This window comes from Sorex fumeus, unplaced genomic scaffold (genome assembly GCF_029834395.1).
Source record: "Sorex fumeus unplaced genomic scaffold, SorFum_2.1 ptg000043l, whole genome shotgun sequence".
NCBI lineage: Eukaryota > Metazoa > Chordata > Mammalia > Eulipotyphla > Soricidae > Sorex > Sorex fumeus.
In genome coordinates this window covers 47957495-47977361 of record NW_026606100.1, presented here as the reverse complement: position 1 = coordinate 47977361, position 19867 = coordinate 47957495, and the positions used below count along the sequence as shown (strand labels likewise).

Sequence of the window (19867 nt, the reverse complement as noted above, 5' to 3'; positions counted from 1 at the left end):
AGGGCCAGGTTCCAGCTTCAGCACCATCTGGCCTGCGTAGAGCATTTCTGGGAGTATGCCAGAAACAGTAACGAGTGTTGTGAGACATTACTGGTGCCCGCTGGAGCAAATCGATGAACAACGGGAGGACAGTGCTACAGTGGACGGTGCAGTTTTAGAGCTGGGCCTCCTGTGTGGGAAACTTCAGGACCCGAGTAACACCACATTCTTGTGCCCTGGCAGTTAACTGCTGACCTGGTTGACTCAGGATCACCGGGGGTGCTGCCTCACCCAGGATATGTTCACCCTATAATTCTATTGCTGATAATTTAAATGCAGAGAAATTCGCATGCATAAGGGAGCACTGTAAACATTCAGGATGGAATTAAAGGCTTAGCAGTAATCTTTGGAGAATCATATCTCATCAGTGAATCCTATTGGTGTCACACATTATTACTAGCCTCTAAGTGATGATTTATCCCTGACTCACCTTCCCTTTCAAATGGGGTATTGCCCCTACTTCATAATATTGTGAGGACTGAGCGAACTATCTGTGTAAAGCTTTTTAAATAGTGCCCTATGCACAATTATCTAATTAATAAGCCTGGCAAGCTACCCGTGAGGTATTCAGTATGCCAAAAACAGTAACGAGTGTTGTGAGACGTTACTGGTGCCCGCTGGAGCAAATCGATGAACAACGGGAGGACAGTGCTACAGTGGATGGTGCAGTTTTAGAGCTGGGCCTCCTGTGTGGGAAACGGTGCCCGTTTGTGGCACGGCCTGCACAACAGACACGTTTCCCAAGGCCAGAGGGACCCAAGGCGTGGACACCCTAGCCAGCCGCGGGCGCCAGGGCTGGAGCCTGGACGCCGGGGAGCGGGGAGCGAGGAGCGTGTGAGCTGCAGAACCCGGGAACCGTGAGCCGCGTGGCCCGGCAAAGACGCCGCATCACGTGGCACGGGAGCAATCCAAGCGCGGCTTTCCAGCTCGGGGAGGGGCGGGCCAAGGAGGCAACCGACGGGCCCAGGGGTGGGTGCGAGCGCCCCCCGGAACCCCCAGTCCGGAGGGGGGGGAAGGACGCCCACGTACAGATCAGAAGTAGAGGCAGACAGACCGGGTGCCCAGGACAGCCGAAGCTTCCCAGGCAGCAGCGGCTGGAACGAGGGCGGGGCGGGAGCGCCTGCGCCTGCGCCTCTGACTCCTCCTCCTCTTCCTCCTCCCCTCCTCCCCCAGCGCCTCCTCGTGCAGTAACTCCAGCTCCTTCCTTCCTCCTCCTCCTCCAACTCCTCCTCTCTTCCTCCTCCTCCGAATCCTCCAGCAGTTCCTCCTGCTCCTCCTGCAGCTCCTCCTCCTCTCGCAGCTCCTCCTCCTGCAGCTCCTCCTCCTGCAGCTCCTCCTACTCTTGCAGCTCCTCCTCCTCCTCCTCCTCCTCCTCCTCCCCCCACCCGCCCCGCCGGCCCCGGGCCCCGCCTCCGCCGCGTCGGGCCGGAAGGGGAGCGGGAGGAGGGTGGCCGCGCAGGCCGCCGGCTCCGGGCTGCAGCGCCGCCGCCCGCATGGAGCCCAACGTGCGCTTCGGGATCGTCGAACGCCAAGTACGCCCGGGCTCGGCGCGCCGGGGGCGGGCGGGGGGCGCGGGGACCGGCCGCCGGCCCGGGCGACCCTGGTGACCTTGAGCCGCGCACGTGGTCGCCAGCCCCCCGGAGGGGACGCGGAGGCCACGCCCGCTGCTCGCGGCCGCCCGGGCTGCCCCCCGGGGCCCCTGGGTCTGCGTCCCCGCGGAGGGGCAGCGGGACGCCGTCCTCCCTGCAGCCCCGACGCGACTGCCCAGTGGCAACCCCAGCCCAGCCCATAGGACCCTCCGAACCGTCGAACCGGGGAGGAGAGACCGCGCACTTGATTGAGCGCGCCGCCCCGGAGATTATGAACAGATATTAGCAGAATATTGACCTTTCAGCAGACCGTCATCTAGTACCTGGAGTCAGGATAGCCGAGAGCCCGGCAGAGGCCCGTTCCAGGGTGGAAAATGCATTCACGAGCCCTTTCCAGCCTCAGTTTCCCCACCAGTTGGGGGTCGGGGAGCTGCAGTGAGGATCCCTGGAGCTTCGCGGGTAGAAGCAGAGGCTCCCAGAGCACTGTTAGGGTCTCCAGAGAGAAGTTAGCCGCTTCCCCCGAGAGAAGTTAGCCCAAGAAGCACCAGCCCTCTTGGGTGCCCGCTGCCACTGACCTCCCTGGTCCTCCCCCCTCTCAAGTCCTTTTTTCAGAGATTTCTTCTGTGGACAGAGCTCTTGGACCCTACCAATCTGGTCCTCTCCATCGTAAGTATGTTCTTGTTTTCGGAAAGAGTGAATCTTAACGTTTTGCTCTGGAACGGGAGACCTCTATTTTGAGAGCCTTTGAAGTCTGGTCATCTTGACCGTGGGTTTTCATTTGGGAGAGGTGTATGCCACCCGCAGATGCGTTTGGGGAGAATTCCCCGGGGGCAGAGCACACTTTGGGGAGCATTTGGAGGGGAGGCGGAGCCCGGTGAGGGGCCTGTTAGCCAGCCCTGTTTTTGCTGTGGGGTCCCCTCAGGCCCCTCATGCCGTGACCAGGCAGGTAGTGGGGGCCCATCAGACAAGGCTGGAAGACTGGGCCATGTGGAGCCTTGGTCGCCCATGGCAGTGAAGTTGAGAGCCAGAGAGCGTGTCATTCCTAAATCTGGGAAAATCAGAGCAATGAAGCCATCTTCACTCTTTTCTTCTCTGTAGGAAAAAATTGAAAAATCGCGGCAAATACTGTTAACAAATGAAGAGGCTTTCAAACTCGACTCGGAAGACCCCCGGGTATGTTCCTGATCTTCGGGTGGACGGGCTGGGTCAGTGCTGGTCGCACTGGCTGACTGGCCTGGCCTGAGATGATCTAAAATCAGGTGGGATTGTGGCATGATAAGCACTGCCCAGAGATCCGCTTTTGAAAACTGCATCAGGGCTGGAGTGATAGCTGTGCATTTTGCCTAAAACACACGCTGACCCAGGTTCAATCACCGGCATCCCATGTGGTCCCCCACGCACCACCAGGAGTAATTCCTTAGTGCAGAGCCAGGAGCACAGCCAGGTGTGATCCGAAAAGCAAAAATTTAAAAAAAGAAAGAAGAAGAAGAAGAAGAAAATTGCATTAGTGTTGGTTTGGTTTTTGGGTCCCCCCTACAGTGCTCAGGAGCTGTTTCTCTGGTCGATGCTGGGACCTGCCTCTGGCTTGAGGACCACGTGGTCCTGCACACACAGTTTTAAACTCCAGCCCTTTGCACCATCCTCCCAGCCTGCCCTCATCTTTGTTCTTTTGGGCAGTGGGGGTGGGGTGGGGCTGAGAACTGGGATTGGGCTATGCCCGGTGGTATACTCAGACTGTTCTGGCTCTGTGCTCAGGAGTGACTCCTGGCAGTGCCCGGAGACCATATGTGGTGCCGTAGATTTGAACCAAAGCCGTATCTGCGGTCTTCCCACCTCTGCTTTCTCTTTGACACTCTTATCTTCATAGTTTTTACAGACTTATTGGGGCTCTGCTGATGCCATTTAGTTTGGCGTCTCCTCAGATGCAGCCTCTCACGGGCACCTGGCGGGTTGGATTCAGCCGTAGATGGGTGTGGCCCTGGGGCCGAGAGTTAGGACTTTTATTATGTTCTGATCCTTTTAATTTCTTTGTTTTGGGGGCCACACAGGGTGGGGCTCGGGGCTTATTCCCTGCTCTGTGCTCAGGACTCTCTCCTGGTGGTACTCAGGGGACCCTCTGTGGTGCTGGGGACCGAACGGGGGTTGGTTGTGTGCACGGTCAGCGTTGGCTCTGGATCCTTTTCTTTCTTTTTTTTCTTTTTTTGTTTTTGGGTCACACCTGGCGATGCTCAGGGGTTGCTCCTGGCTCTGCACTCAGGAATTACTCCTAGCAGTGTTCAGGGGACCATATGGGATGCTGGGAATCGAACCTGGGTTGGCCGTGTATAAGGCAGACACCCTCCCTGCTGGATGATGGCTCCAGTCCCGGGTCCTTTTCTTTCTGTGAGTCATCCCTGGCCTGGTGCTTGAGGGACTCAACTGATTCGGGTTCGTTTTGCGTGTGGTAGACACGGTCCAGCCAGCAACTGTGGAGGGGACAGTAGGTGGCCGGGAAGGAGACAACGAGGAGAGGACTGCCCAGTCGACTTTACCAGCCAGCGAATGTGACGTTTTCTTTCTAGATCATGGAAGCTTGGAAGAGAAGTCTCGTAAGTGTCAGCCCTTCCTGATTATTGCCCTCGGGTAAGGCCAGGCCGCAGACTAACCTTGGTGTTCACCTTTTGAAGTCCACGGTGCACCCCGACAGCAGCAGGCTCATCCCCGTCGCCCTCCGGCCAGCAGGTGAGCTGGCGGCAGTGCCCAGGTGTGGGCTGGGACAGTGTTGCCACCGCAGACAACACTGCCACTCTTCTGTTATTTACTTATTTATTAATTTATTTGCTTTTTGGGTCACACCCAGCGATGCACAGGGGTTACTCTTGGCTCTGTGCTCAGAAATCACTCCCGGCGGTGCTCAGGGGACCATATGGGATGCTGGGAATTGAACCTGGGTCAGCCGTGTGCAAGGCAAACACCCTCCCTGCTGTGCTATCGCTCCAACCTCTCTGCGGCTCTTTTAGTTCATCTTGGCTTGCTGGGGGCCAGGCTGAGAGGTGCTTGGGGGACTCTTCTGGGCCCTGTGCTCCGGCATCGCTTTCAGCAGTGCTGGGATTGAAGGGGGCTGTTCTCGACACGAAGCCCCTTGCGCTGTCTTCACAGCCCCTGCTTCAATATTTGTTTCCTTATGGCTTGGGACAATAGCACAGCGGGTAGGAGGTATGCCTTGCACGCGGCCGCCCCGGGTTCAATTCCCAGCATGCCCTATGGACCCCCGAGCACCGACAGGAGTAATTCCTGAGTGCAGAGCCAGGAGTAACCCCTGAGCATCGCTGAGTGTGACCCAAAAAGGAAAAAACAATTAGTTTCATCAAAGAATTTTTTTTTCTTTTGGGGTCACACGCAGCAATGCTCAGGGGTTACTCCTGGCTCTGCACTCAGGAATTACTCCTGGCGGTGCTCGGGGGACCACATGGGACGCTGGGAATAGAACCCAGGTCGGCCAACCCAGGTCAGCCTCGTGCAAGGCAAGCGCCCTACCCGCTGTGCTATCACTCCAGCCCCACATCAAAGAATTTCTTAGTTTGGGATTTTGGACCGCGCCTGAGGTGCCCCTCTAGACTTGGTGCCCTGGGGTCGCCCCTGGCATCGCTTAGGCTCTCCATGGTGCCGGCGTTGAAGCTGGGCCTCTCGCATGCCAGCACAGACTCGCCCCGTAGCTCTCGGGTCCATTCGTTCCTAGAAGGATGCCCGGCAGTGGAGACAACTTCAGAAGGATTTTGACGCCTTCCTTCCCCCTGTGGTGGTACTGATGGGGCTGACGTGTTTGCTGTCTTGGTCGTGGCGGTTTTCGGGGAGCACTTGTTCACTGCACATGTCCTTTGTGGGAGCTTGGTTCTCGCATTTGCTGGGGGCTCTCACCCAGGTGCTCGCCTGGGTCATACTTTGACCCTAATAACGATCGTACATCTTTGCCACTCACACTGTCCGTGACAGACACTGCCAACCCTGTGGGGGCACGGGAGTCCCCCCAAAAGCAGAGCTGCTGGAATCGTGCTCAGCACCTATAGGGACACTGGCATGGAGGGCGAACCCATGGTCACATGCTCACGTGGCAAGTGCTTCTTGTCACCGCGCTACCTCGGGTTGATGGCGGAGAAGCACAAGGTTGGGGCCCTGAGCTGTGTCTGCCCGTTTGGAAGGAACTGGGACGTTGGTGAAGAGGGGAGAGACTGAACTGAATCCCACCCGCTTCCTCACGCCCCCAAAGCCTATCATTAACGAGGGCTCCAGAACTTGTCGTTCTTAAATGCAAGCATTGGGCATTACATTTTGATCTCACTACAACAATGGAATTAAATTCCATTGTTGTTGGGGCCAGAGAGATAGTCCAGTGGGTAGGGCGTTTTCTTTGCACATAGCCAACCTGAGTTCAATCCCTGACTTCCCATATGGTCCCCTGAGCACTTCCAGGAGTAATTCCTGAGCACAGAGCCAGGAGTAAATCCTGAGCATCGCCAGGTGAACTTACCTAGGTTCGATTCCCAGCACAGTTAAGAAAGAATTCTTATAGATAAAAATAAAAATCCAAAACTGGAAGTAACAGTGCTGGGTGGAGGTCAGGGGTCAGGGGTCGGGGGCCTGGGCTGAAGGTTGCAGCCACTAGTGAGCTGTTTGTTCCAGGCCCCAAGCGCTGCCCCTGTGGGGTCTTGGGACCACTTTGAGCATCGTCCGCTTGGCTGTGTATGGGTCGGCCCTGGAGGGCCAGGTGCCTGGGCCTGAACACTGCCCACTGCTGCTCGAGGCGCTGGAGGGGCAGGGGCCGGGTGCTAGGTGCCCTGGACACAGGGCTTGGCATGTTCCAGAACCAGACCCACGGGCTCATTCGAGCAAAGTGCTGCTTTACACCTAGCCACGCCCCGGGGCCCAGTCAGGGTAGGATGGCTCAGTGGTTGGGGTCAGTGGTGTTGGGGGCGAGAGGGAGGGCCACCTGGGGTCAGGGACCCAACTCGGGGCCTGCGCATCTCCCTGGCCCTCGGGGGGGTATTTCTAGGAGGAAGGGGGAGACCCGGGGTGGCAGGAGGGTGGGCTCAGCACCCTCTCACTTCCCTCTGCTCTCTGCAGCGTTCCTGCCCTTCACGGCGCCCATGGTGAGTAAGACGCCCCCAGCCCCCCGGTGGAGGAGGTGGTCCCCCACCTCTGACTAGGGTCCCACTGCCGGGTGCCTGAATGATAGTGAGGGAGCCCCCTATCAACCCTCACGCTCAGCCCACGCACCCACTCACACCGCCACAGCTGTGCCCGCCCCTCCTTTGGGACGGGGGTACCCCCCCACCTCCACTCCTCCGGCCTGCAGGGGCGAGGTGGGGTCTCCATCGTCCCTGACCCCCTGGAACCCCCCCTGCCATCTCCTGAACTGCCTCTCTGCTCCTGCGAGCCCCCCTCCCCACAGACTCCTAACACTCTGCTTTTGTTCTTTTTGCTTTAAAGGTGTTCTTGTCACTCCTGCCAACGAAAACCCTCAAGTCCATGATTCTGCCTCAGGTAGTGGCCGTGGTGGCAATTGCGTGTCGGGGCCCCGAGTCTGGGGAGGCCTCATGTGACCGCTCCCCGTGTCCTCCCCGCAGGTCTCCCTGTACACGTACTGCACCGCCTTCAACCTGGCCAACGGCAACGCCAGCTACGTGAGTGGGGAGGCCCCAGGGCCCTGCCGCCCTATTTCATGGCCCTGTGCCCTGTGCCAGGCCCTGCTGCCCTCTGCCACTGCCCCGCCGCTTGCTTGGTTTCAGTTACCCCCACTGGCTCCACCGTGGTGTTTGGGGCTGGGAGGGTAGCACAGTGGTCAGGGCTCATGCCTGGCGTGTGTCCGACTTGGGCTCAATTCCCAGTACACTAGGTCCCCGCTCATCACTGGGTGTGACCTGGGTCCCCGAGCACTGTCAGGGGGACCTGGAGCCCGGAGAACTGTCAGGGGGACCTGGGGACCTGAGCACTGTTGGGGGGGGGGCCTGGGTACTGAGCACTGTCCAGGGGACCTGGGTCCCTGAGCACTGTCAAGGGAATCTGGAGGCCCGGAGAACTGTCAGAGGGACCTGGGTGCTGAGCATTGTCAGGGGGACCTGCGTGCCGAGCACTTTCAGAGGGGCCTGGATACTGAGCACTGTCAGGGGGACCTGGGAACCTACAGGGCAGAGTAGCCCCATGTCTTTGCACCCTTGTGCTGACCCGACAGTCTGATTGGCTGGGCATCGCGGTGCAGCCCTTGCGCATCCTGGGCACCACTTGGGGGACCCCCCGCTTGCCCCCTGAAAAGCTCTGGTGTTTCCTGAGACGCCTCTTGCTCTTCCCTAGAACCGAGGCCCGATCGAGAGTGTGCTGCTGGGGGCGGGCGTCACGGCTTCTTCCACCTTTTTCGGAGTAGGTATCGGCAAACGCCTTGACTGTTTCCCCTCACACCCTTAAACTGGTTTTCCTGGGCCAGAGGAGACGCTCAAAGCGCTGGGGTGCAGCTTTGCACAGGGGCGCCCCAGGCTGACCTCCCAGCACCCCTTGCTGCGTTCGGAAACCAGAACCCAGAACCCTAGTTCCCCTGCTTGCAAAGGAACTTTCCCTCTTAAACGGGTTTGTTTTTGGGGGTGGGGCGTGTGCTTGGGGACTGCTCAGCTGTAAGTGTGGGTGATTCCTGCGTGTTCGGGGGCCCCGGGTGCCATGGATTGAATGGAGCTGGGCCATAGGCACGGCCAATACTATCTCTCCGGCCCCTAAAAATGGAAGTTCTAGAGTCCAGTAAACCTGGATTGCATCCCGACCCAACTGCTCAGGGGCTAATGGTTCTTGGACAAGTGTTGGCCCAGTTCTCATGGATTGGGTGAGACACCTCTCCAGTAAAGTGAACGTTGCCATAGAGCATGTCACCCCCACTTTGGGGGTCCCCCATTCCAATTTCCGCTACCTTGGGATCTACTCTGAATATAATTGCCTTGCATGTAGCCAACCCGGGTTCGATCCCCGCCATCCCATATGGCTCCCTGAGCCTGCTAGGAATCTCCCTGAGTACCACAGAACTAGGAGTAAGCCCCCCCCCCCCCCCCACACACACATATCCATAAGGAAACAACACCAGGGAGAAGGGTCCAGGCAGCGGACATGAGGACCAATGGTGCCCAGCAAGCCCTAGCAGGCCGGGCTGGGACCCAGCTGGACGGGCCTGGTGCGGACCCCTGGTGGGCTGGGTTTGGTTCCAGATCAGGAAGGTTCTTTTCTTGTTTGCAGTTGATTCCTCGTTGGGTGTTCAAGGCTCCATTGAAGAACACTCTGCTGAGGAAATCCTTGCCTGCCGTCCTCCTAGGTAAGCCTGTGGTCCTGCTCATCCCCTGGCTGTCCCATGATGAGGGGTCGTGGCTGCAGATGCCCAGATCCCACCCTGGGTGGCCCAGGCGACCTTTGCTCTCAGCTGTCCCCTTAACTTCCTCTGGCAGAGCCTGGGACAGGCCACTGTAGGGCTGGCCGTGGCCCCTCTGCAGGTGATAGCTCAGGTGCTCACGCTAATGCTCTGGGCTGGTCGGCACCATTGTCCCCCCTTTCACGGGTCATGTCCCCTGCCCCCACGAGCCGGGGTCCTGACCCCGGGGTGCTTGGGATGGGGGCTGGGCCCACACAGCAGTTGGAGGGGTAATGTCAGCGGGGGGATTTGGAAATGACCTTCCAGCAAAGCAGGGCTGGCGGTTTAGTTCCAGGATTTGGGGGTCTCGAGTCCTGGCGGGAGGGAGCCAGGCTGGACCCTGGGGGTGCTGGTGTAGTGGGGGATGAGGATGGTGGCCTCAGGCTTCTCCCCCCCCTTCCCTCCCCTGCCCCATGTGCATCTGGGTGGGTACGTCAGGGTGGAGAAGGTGGCGGTTGGCAGGGAGCTGGGGGTCCCGTGTGTTTCGGGCCCGTGTGCGGCTCTGGCTTCGTCCATAACGGCTGAGGGGCTTCCCTAGCCGGCTCCGTCCCACCCCGCGTCTGTCTCCGTGCCCAGCTTACATCAGCGGGATGAATGTGGTCGCCACCCGGAGCCTGGAGCCCATGCGGGGCATCGAGGTGATGGACAGAGAAGGGAACATCATCGGCTACTCCAGGAAGGCCGGGACTAAGGTGGGAGCAGGACCAAGTTGGGAGCCGGATGGCCGGTCAGAGACAGGCATGCTCTGACTCTTGGCTCCCCTCCCCTCCCCCTTCCCTTCCCTCCTTCTCCCTCTCTTCCTCCTCTCTTCCTCCCTCCCTCCCTCCCTCCCTCCCTCCTTTCCCTCTTCCCTTCTCTCCTCCCTTCCCACCTTTCCTCCCCTTCTTTCCTTCTCTCCTTTCTTCCTTCCTTCTCTTCTCCCTCCTTCCCTCCGGCCTTCCCTTCATTTCTTCTTTTTTTTTTATTTTTCTTTTTGGGTCACACCCAGCGATGCTCAAGTATTACTCCTGACTGCACTCAGGAATTACTCCTGGCAGTGCTCAGGGGATCGTATGGGATGCCGGGGATCGAACCTGGGTCGGCCACGTGCAACGCAAACGTCCTCCCCGCTGTGCTATTGCTCCATCCCTTTTCCTGCATTTCTTTCATTCCTTCCTTCTTCCCTTTCACCTTTTCTTCGCCCCCTGATTTTTGTGTGATCATTGTGACAGGGCTCACTCATACTCTGGGTGTGCTGTGGGTGTGTGCATGTTCTTGTCGTGTCCGGGGCACGTGGTCCTCCCAGGGGTCACTGCTGTGCTTGTGGGGTCGCACCCCTGGCCTCAGTCTTTGCTCATCTTTGTTGTCTGGGGCCAGTAAGCGATCTCCTACTAGCCCGAGTTCGAGACCTGAGATCCCATATGGTCCAGGGAACGCCCCCAGAGTGATGTGAGTACAGAGCCAGGAGTAAGCCCTGAGCAGCGCCAGGTATGGATACCCCCACCACCACCCTCCAACCCCAAAAGAAACTAGTACATACAACAGAATGAGTGTGGGCATCTACCACAGCCGGGAAACACCCCCCGCACGGCCAGGGTCTATGCTGGCCTGGGGTGTGGAGACGAACAGCCAGCCACGTGGAACTGGAACTGATGACCACAGCTTAGCATCAGCTAAGAGCCCTTATTTTTTTTAATAATTAATGGGGGCTGGAGCGATAGTTCAGCAGGTAGGGCGTTTGCCTTGCACACGGCTGACCTGGATTCGGTCCCCTGAGCACTGCCAGGCGTAATTCCTGAGTGCACGAGCCAGGAGTAATCCCTGTGCATCGCTGGGTCTGACCCAAAAAGCAAAGAAAAAAGAAAACTGTAATAATTCTTAATTTTGGGGGTCTGGAGGAGTGCAGGAGGGAACATGCGCGCCTTGCACGTGGCCAGCCTGGCTTCAGTCCCTCACCCACGGTTGGTCCCCTAAGCCCACCAGGGATGAGCCCGGAGCACAGCGCCAGGAGTAAATCCTGAGCCCTGCCGAGTGTGGCCCTAAACAAAAAATAATCCGAGTGAATTTTTGTCTTCTGGGCCATGCCTGGCTCCGGTCTGAGGCCTGCTGGTTGAATATCCCTGTTGTAAAATACTCCAGGAGTGTTTTAATTGTGAGGGAGGGGAGGAAGGCACCCAGCCTCTGTCCGGGCACTGGGGGCTGTTGCCGCACCTTGGAACCAGGGGCGGATGAAGAACAGGGCAGGGATGGAGCCAGTTCTCTGCATCCAAGGCGGGAGCAGGTCTGCAACCTGCGGGGGGTTCCTTAGCACCCGCTTCCGACCGTGCCCTGGCCTGTCCCTTCTCTGCCATTTCTTTGTCCCTGGACTAGCAGCCTCCTCCCCTCCAGCCTGCCAGTTCCCTGGGTAACCTAGTTCCCCTCGCCGGGAGTGTTTGGTGTGTGTTGCAGAATGGCCAGTTTAGGGAAAAAGGGTTTTTTTTTTGCTGCTCTGCTTTAAGAAGGAAAACAAGACAGATAAGAAAAGTCATCTTTTCAGACAACCAGTCCCTCAAGAACCTTGTGGGTGTCTGTGCGTAAGCAGCTGCGTCCCTGGGCAGGGCGAGACTCCGTTCCTCTGGCTACGGTTTCAGGAATGCGCAAGCATCGCTATCTGATGGTCACGGGCCCTCTGATCAGATGGCCGAGCCGGGCCACGCTGTCCTCCCTGGGCTGGCCTGGCAAGCTGCGTGCTTGCATCATGGGCTGTGTGACATCAGACAGACAGACAGACAGACAGACAGACAGACAGACAGGGGAGCTGGCTGCCCCTGCAGCAGGGAACCCCTTTACTCCCACTGATGTTGAGCACGTTGCCTTGCCTTGATGCTCCAGGAAGCGTCTGTTCATAGCCCCCGTGATGGGGCTGGGGGTCGTTGGTGGCCTGGGCAGAGAAGGGAGTGAGCCAGGAAGGTCAGTGGGGGCTGGGGGTGGGAGGCACAGGCCAGGAGGGTGCAGTGGCTGCCTGCTCTGAACGCAGACCCCCTGAGACCTTGTCTTGCAGTACAGGAAAGGGGCCGGGCATGCCACGCTCTCCGCCCCAGCCCCACAGGCTGAGCACTGAGCAGGGAGTGATCTCTGAGTGCCACGGGGGTGGCCCAACCTCAAATCAGTTCAGTAAAAGGAGTAATGGTGTTAGAAAGAAGATGGTAAAATATTCGACTCTGCAATTCTTTTTTTTGTTTTTTGGCTACACCTAGTAATACTCGAGCTAAATCCTAGCTCCGTGCTCAGGGATCTCTCCTGGCAGGGCTCCAGGGACCTTACGGGGGGGGGCGGGGGGTGCCGAAGCTCAAACCCAGGTTGGTCGCTTCCTCTCTGCTATCTCCCTGACCTCTTTCCTTCATTTTCTTTTTTTTTCTGCTTTTTGGGGTCACACTGGGCATTGCACAGGGGTTACTCCTGGCTCTGCACTCAGGAATTACCCCTGGCGGTGCTCAGGGGACCATATGGGATGCTGGGGATCAAACCCGGGTTGACTGTGTGCAAGGCAAACGCCCTACCTGCTGTGCTATTGCTCCAGCCCTTTCCTTCATTTTTTTAATGTTTGGTTAAACTGTTTGACTTCGGAGCTAGAGAGAGCACAGACGGTAGGCCTTTTGCCTTGCAAACATCTCACCCAGGTTTCGTCCCTGGCACCCCATATGGTTCTCCAAGCACCACCAGGAGTAATTTCTGGGTGTAGAGCCCGGAGTGACCCCTGAGCATTGCCGGATGGGTGTGAGCCAAAAAAAAAAAAAAGTAACAACAAAGTTTAGTTCATTCACAATTGTGGCCTATTATCTTTGGGTCCCTCGTTACTGTATTCAGCTGTTCTGTGTGTCTGTTGGGGTTGGGGTGCAGGGAACCCTTAGTTTGTTTCAAACTATACGTGTTTGCTCCAAGTGGGGTTTTACGGCAAACTTGACTCCATGAACCAAAGATAGATGCACGCTGTGACCCGGCCAGGCCCTCCTAGCTGGTTTTTAGGGGGGACCTCCCCAGGAGGGGATGCCCTCAGTGGCTCTCCAACTTTCCTGCGGACTGCCCGTTGGATTGCCGGTGGGCTGCCTTTGCTTGTGCTGGCTGATGTGGGGGGTGTCAGCCAGAGACCCCGGGCGGAGATGGGAGGAAATTCTGGCACCACCCCGTGTTTGTATGGCTTGTTGGGTGAGACGAGAGCCGCCCGCGTCCCTCTCCCACCAGGCCGTGAAGGACACAGCGACGTCCAGGGTGCTGCTCTTCGGGACCTCGGCGCTTATCCCCGAAGTCTTCTCTGTCTTCTTGAAAAAGTGAGTGGCAACTGGCACAAGGGTGAGGTGGGGAGGGCGCTTGCCTTGCCTGCGGCCAACCTAGGTTCGATCCCCAAGACCCCAGATGGTCCTCGGAGGCCAGCAGGCGCAATTCCTGAGCGCAGAGCACCTCTGGGTGTGGCCCCCAAACAAACAAAAAAGTCTTTCCTTGGCCCGCGGACCCCTCAGGGGAGGGGGCTACCGAGTCCAGCTGCACTGGCCGGGCCCCATGTCTGCTTGGCAATCTGGGGACCCACGGGAACCCCATCGCCGTGTGTCCAGGGAGCAGCAGAGCCCAAAGCAGCCACTGTCCCTTCTGTGGCTGCTCACTGGGCGGGACGCTGCTGCCAGCCTGCAGGGGGTGAGATGCTCCTCATTGCCCGGTGCCCTGGGGCCCCAGGGGGGCAACCAGGACAGTGAGTCCCTAGCTATTATCATCCTGTGACGGACAGCCCAGGAAGGGATGGTCACCTGCTCCTGGCTGCAGTTCTTGGCATCTCCCTACTACAGGAGTCATATCTCTGACCCAGGGGCCATAGTCAGAGGTCATGGTCAGAGGTCCAGGTCATGGTCAGAGGTCAAGGTCACATCACTGCCTTGAGCTGGGCCCAGGTGCCAGTGGTGGCCGGGCCTGGGAGCCGTGGGGTACAGGGTGAGGGTGACTGCCAAGGGGGTGATGACTCTCCCAGGGGCGGGGACAGGAGAGCGGGCCCACGTGTGCCCCCCACTGGTGGCTGGGAGTGCATGTTCCCCAGGGTGCCCGCCGGGGTCCCTTAGGGCTGGCCGCTGCCCCTCCAGGTCGCAGATCTTCGTGCGGTTCCCGTGGTCGCTGTGGCCCCTGAAGCTGTCGTGCACGGTGCTGGTGCTGGGGCTGATGGTGCCGCTGTCCTTCAGCATGTACCCCCAGATCGGACAGGTGAGGCCCCACCCGCACCCTCTCCCCTCCTGGACCAGAGCCCGCGGTTTCCTTCCTGTAAACCTGTAACATTGAGAACTGAGAGCAGGTGAAGGCGCCCACCTCACATGCAGTTACCGCCTGTTTGGTCCCAGCAATCCATCTGGGCCCCCAAGCCCTGCCAGGTGTGGCCCCCAAAACCAAATTAAATTAAAAATATTCAGTGCTATTCAAGGTGTTTTATAATGGCCTGTACTGATACACTGTCCAGCAGTTTTTTCTGTGACTATGGCAGTGTTCTAGAACTTTCTGTCTGTTTGGGAGCTGCTAGCCACTGTGACCATTAAACCCATGAACGTGGCCTCGACTTCATGCTGAAGGTCTCAGTCATAATGCACACCCCAACATTCAGTCCCCACGGACCACACTGTGCCTAACGCGGACCCCTGGGGCTGACCACCAGGACACAGGGAGGGGAGTTTCCCACTTGAGGGGGACAAGGATCTCAGAAACCAGAGTGGGGCAGGAAATAGAGTCCAGGATCACTTGGGGGCTCGAACCCGGAGCCACCACATGGAGCCCGCATCCCACTCCCCGGAGCCGCCTCCGTCCACCTCCGGACCCCAGCCCAGCACGTCTTGGCGTTTGCTGGAGCTTGAACTTAAATCCGAGGTGGACTTGGCAGGGAGGGGCAGAATGGGGGTCCTGCATGGGGGAGGGGTCGGCTCTGCGAGGAGGCTTTCCCAAGGCCGTCCCGCCTGCCCCTGTCCCAGCACCCAGCCCTGCTGGCAGGCAGCCAGGCCCCTTGGAGACGTTTGTTTGCTCACGGGACAGTGGCATGGGCGTTCCAGGAGAAGCATCGAGCAGTGTCAAGGCGGCCCAATTTCATCAAAAATATATTTAGGACCCGGAGATACAGTCACTGTCACTGTCCTCCTGTTGTCCATCGATTTGCTCGACCAGGCCTAGTAACGTCTCCATCGTGACCCTTGTTGTTACTGTGTTTGGCATATTGAATAAGTCACGAGTAGCTTGCCAGGCTCTGCCGGTGGGCGAGATACTCTTGGTAGCTTGCCGGGCTCTCCGAGAAGGGCAGAGGAATTGAACCTGGGTCAGCCAGGTCGGCTGCTTGCAAGGCAAACGCCCTACCCACTGTGCTATTGCTCCAACCCCGGAGATATAGTACAGGGCTTAAAGCACTTGCATCTCATGTGGTTAACCCCAGTTGGAACACCAAACCCACTTAGGAATGACCCCTGGGCACAAAGCCAAGAGTAGAGCCTGAACGTAGGACCTCAGCCCCCTCCCTCCTAAAAAATTCATCTTGAAAGTTAAAATGGGGGGCTGGAGCAATAGCACAGTGGGTAGGACGTTTGCCTTGCATGCGGCCGACCCCGGTTCGATTCCCAGTATCCCATATGGTCCCTTGAGCACCGCCAGGAGTAACCCCTGTGCATCGCTGGGTGTGACCCCCCCCAAAAAAAACGTTAAGATAGGGGCCAGAGCCATAGTATAATGCAGAGGGAGCTCGTCTTACAGCCAACCCCAGTTTGATTCCTGGTACCCCATAGGGTCCCCTGAGCACTGCCGGGTATGTCCCCAAATCAAACAACATTCAGATTTGAATTAGTGTTTGAGCGCCGCTGAAAAGCGTCCTTTCTCTGTTTTGCAGATCCCCAGCAGTGAGCTGGAGGAGGAGATTCAGTCAGCCACGGAGGAGACGGAGCTATTCTACAACAGAGGCGTGTAGGCGGGTCTGCAGACCTACCCCGGGCTGTGCACGCGGAGCCCGCTGCCCTGTGTCCAGCACCCGGGGCCTGGGCCCAGAGGACGCTCGCCCTCGGCCCTTGTGGGTGCCTTGTCCAGGGCTGCTGAGAGGCGTGAAGGCCGCCTCTGCTGTGTGGCCTCTGGCCTCGGGCAGGACCCTGGAAACGACCATTAAACTTGTCTCAAGTGCCGGATCTGAATGAATAAAGGGGCCACAGGGACACTGTCCAGGGCTGCGTGAGCACGGCTGTGCACCCACCACCTCCCACTTGGTTCCTTTCTGTTATCAGCTGCAGGCCATAGTGCCACCACCGGGCCCCCTCAGCCCGGTCCCGGGCTCTCAGTCTCCCCGACAGATCCGTCCCACACCCCTACAGGGTTGCTTCCTCCCGCCCCCAGCCCGTCCCTTCCTCACTCCACAGGACTCCTCCAGCCTGCAGCCGTGAAGCAGTTTGATTTGTTACCTCACTTAAAAGCAAAAATGGGGGGCTGGAGCGATAGCACAGCAGGTGGGTCATTTGACTTGCACGCAGTCAACCCAAGTTCGATTCCCAGCATCCCATATGGTCCCCTGAGCACCGACAGGAGTAATTCCTGAGTGCAGAGCCAGGAGTAACCCCTGAGCATCGCCGGGTGTGACCCAAAAAGAAAAAAAAAAAAGCAAAAATGGGGGGCTGGAGAGAGTACAGCTGCGGGGCTCTTGGCCTTGCACGCTGACTCAGACCCCATCTCTGGCATCCCATTCGGTCCCCCGAACCTCACCAGTGATCCCTGAATGCAGAGCCAGGAGTAATTTCTGAGCACTGCTGTGTGTGACCCACAAACTAAACCCAAAAAAAGAGCTATAATGGGGCGGGTGGGGGGGAGGGAGAGGCAGAGAGTACAGAGGGTGTTTGCCTTGCACAAGGCTGACCCAGGTTCAATCTTCAGTATATCAGATGGTCCAAGCCCCACCAGAAGTGATCCCTGAGTGCCCAGCTAAGCGTAATCAGGTGTGGACCCAAAAGAAAAAGGCAGAAATGGAGGCTGGAGCATGTACAGGAGACTGGGCACTTGCCTTGCATACAGCTAACCCTGGTCCAGCCCTCGGCTCCACCAGTCTGGGACCCAAACTGCCCCCCCTCAACTCCCCACACTAATTTCTATTTTTTTGCTTTTGGGTCACACCCAGCGATGCTCAGGGGTTACTCCTGGCTCTGCACTCGGAGTTATTCCTGGCGGTGCTCAGGGGACCCGATAGGATGCTGGGAGTGAAACCCAGGTCAGCCACGTGCAAGGAAACGCCCGACCCGCTGTGCTATCGCTCCAGCCCTGCCCCACAGAAATTTAAAAGCAAAACCCCTGCATTGCCAAACGCTTTACTTGGAGGGGGTCGCACCTGATTACGTGCTTCTAGGGCAACTCCTGGCCAGGAATCAAACTCGGGCCAGTCTGGGCATCTATTCCCGCCCATGAGCTCACTCACTGCGTCTGGTCACCTCTGCCCGGAGCATGGCACTGCAGTTCGCTGTCCCTGGAGACCATCTTTCCCTCCCAGCCTCAGAAGCCGGTCCGCCACAAACCCCTTGGATGGAAAGGGCATCATCCTGGCCCTGCCCCTGCCACAGAGCCCGGGCTCCAGAACACATCTGCAGGGCGTGTGGGCTAGCCCAGCTCAGGCCAACGGCGCCCCCTGCCGGTACTGCCTGTGGTCTGCAGTCCAGCTCCCCCAAGGTCCCTCCTGCCCTCAGAAAGCAGGTCTAGCCACCCCCAGGGGAGAAAACTGTGGAAGCCACATCCGGCAGTACTGGGGGATTACGCTTGGGAATCACTCCCAGTCTTGGGGTCGGCCTCCTGTGGGCAAGTGCCCTTCCGGCTGAACCATCGCCACAGCCGCTGCTCCCAGCGACCTGCTTCAAGCTTGCAGCTTCCCAGCACCCCTGCCTCCACTCAAAGCCTCGCCTTTCCCGTCTGTTGCCTTTCCTTAAGACCAGCATCCCGGTCCTCTCCCAGCTATGGTCTCTGGGGGCCTCTGTGTCTACTTCTCTCTGCTGGTCCCTCAGCTGACTCCAGTGTAGGCCTCAGATTGCATTTGGCTATCAACCACTCCTCTGGAAGCCTTCCAGGAGTCACCATCCTGGACAAGGAACCCGCCCGTGTCCTCCCACTGCATGTCTTATGGATGAATCCGGCGTCCCTGGAGGTCGCTGTGAGGTCCATGTGCCGCACTGGTTCCGGTACAGCACAACGCTCAGTTCACATTTGTGGGTTGGAGGGACCGTCCAGCACCTGCACCCACCCTCAACGTCCCTGGGCCATCGCGAGGGTTAATTCCAAATCCGCTAAAAGGGGGCTTCCACGGGGACGGAGCAGACGCTCTGCGTGGTTCCCTGAGCAATACCAGGTTTGAGCCCTGCAAAAAAAAAAAAAAAAAAACAGGGGGAGGGGGAGATTCACCACAGCTGAAGGGACGCGAGGATCCTGCAGACAGTCCCGCGCACGGGTGTGCCAAAGCCCTAGCACTGCTTGGCCTGAAGGAGGCACGGGAAGGTGAGTGCCCCTCACCTTCAGGTGAGTCAGGTCAGCTCTGGGCAGCGGGGGCGGGAGCCAGCCAGTGGCAAAGGAGCGTGGCCAGGACCCTTTAACTTTCAGCGGGGTCTCTGGGCACCCCCTACACCTCTGCAGGGACAGAAGGGATTCTTATAGGGCCCAGAGTAAATTCCAGAAGAAGGAGGTCACAGTTCTTCATCATATTGAGTATGAAATATTTCCATTTTATTTCTGCATCAAGTTTGTCATGAACAAGGTTGATCATTAATACCAAAAAAAATGAGAAAAGGTGTTAGTATTAATTTTCATAAAGTGCAGGTTGAATTTTCAGTTGCTTGCCCAAGGCCACGCCCTCGTTACTCCGATCCTCCCTGGCTCTACCCCAGGATGAGACAAGGACTTTTATTTTGTTTGGGGGCCACACCCGGCAGTGCTCGGGGCTTAGTCCTGACACAGTTCAGAAGACTCCCTCTCCTGGCAGGACTCCAGAGCACATGGGGTGCCAGGGATTGAGCCCAGGTCGGCCACATGCAAGGCAAGTGCCCTACCCACTGTGCTCTCTCTTGCCCACAGGACTTTTTTTTTTTTTGCTTTTTGGGTCACACCCGGCGATGCACAGGGGTCACTCCTGGCTCTGCACTCAGGAATTATCCCTGGCGGTGCTCAGGGGACCATGTGGGATGCGGGGAATCGAACCCAACCAACATCTGGGCCGACCACGTGCAAGGCAAACGCCCTACCCGCTGTGCTATCACTCCAGCCCCGGGACTCCTAATCTTTAGCCCAACAGCATCTGGGAGAGATGGCAAAGGGCATTGTGCGTGCTTGGCATTCCAGAGGCCCAGGTCTGATCGCCAGTACCACACGGTACCCCGAGCACTGTCACGTATGGCCCCAGAGTTCAAGAAAAAAGAAGAAACAAAATCTAACACTGAGAAGAAAGGAAAGATCTGACAGACAAAATAGTTTTCAGAGGTTCTTCTGGGTTAGATTTCCAAGGAGAACAGTACTGGGTGAGGAGACAATCCTTCTGAGGGCTGGAGAAATAGCAGGAAGCACACACGCACACGCTTGGCGCGCAGGGTGCCCCGAGAAAACTGCCAGCAGCCAGCCCTGAGCACTGAGTGGGGAGCAGCCCCTGAGTCCTGTCAAGTGTGGTCCACAAAACAAAGTTGTCTTTGATAATGACTGTGACTGCATGAAATAACAAGTACGTAAGCGAATCCTCCCCCGGGACTGCAGGCATGAGCATGGTCCCAATGAACAACATCTTTCTTCACAAGAACCTTGCGAGCAACAGGGTTAATGCGACGGGGTTAACTGCGGAGCCGCCGGCCGAGTTAGC

General features: G+C 58.0%; 1 protein-coding gene across 1 annotated transcript; it reads left to right on the top strand.

Moving 5' to 3' along the window:
• The first annotated feature begins 1460 nt into the window (after positions 1-1460).
• SFXN4 (sideroflexin 4) lies at positions 1461-16196 on the top strand. The gene is made up of 14 exons (XM_056120978.1): positions 1461-1571; positions 2229-2294; positions 2727-2801; positions 4190-4216; positions 4295-4349; positions 6729-6754; positions 7095-7148; positions 7232-7288; positions 7956-8021; positions 8877-8952; positions 9622-9737; positions 13246-13331; positions 14130-14247; positions 15899-16196. Exons 1-14 carry the CDS (start codon positions 1533-1535, stop codon positions 15974-15976), a joined length of 939 nt encoding a protein of 312 aa, XP_055976953.1. The 5' UTR covers positions 1461-1532; the 3' UTR covers positions 15977-16196.
• Positions 16197-19867: the final 3671 nt, after the last annotated feature.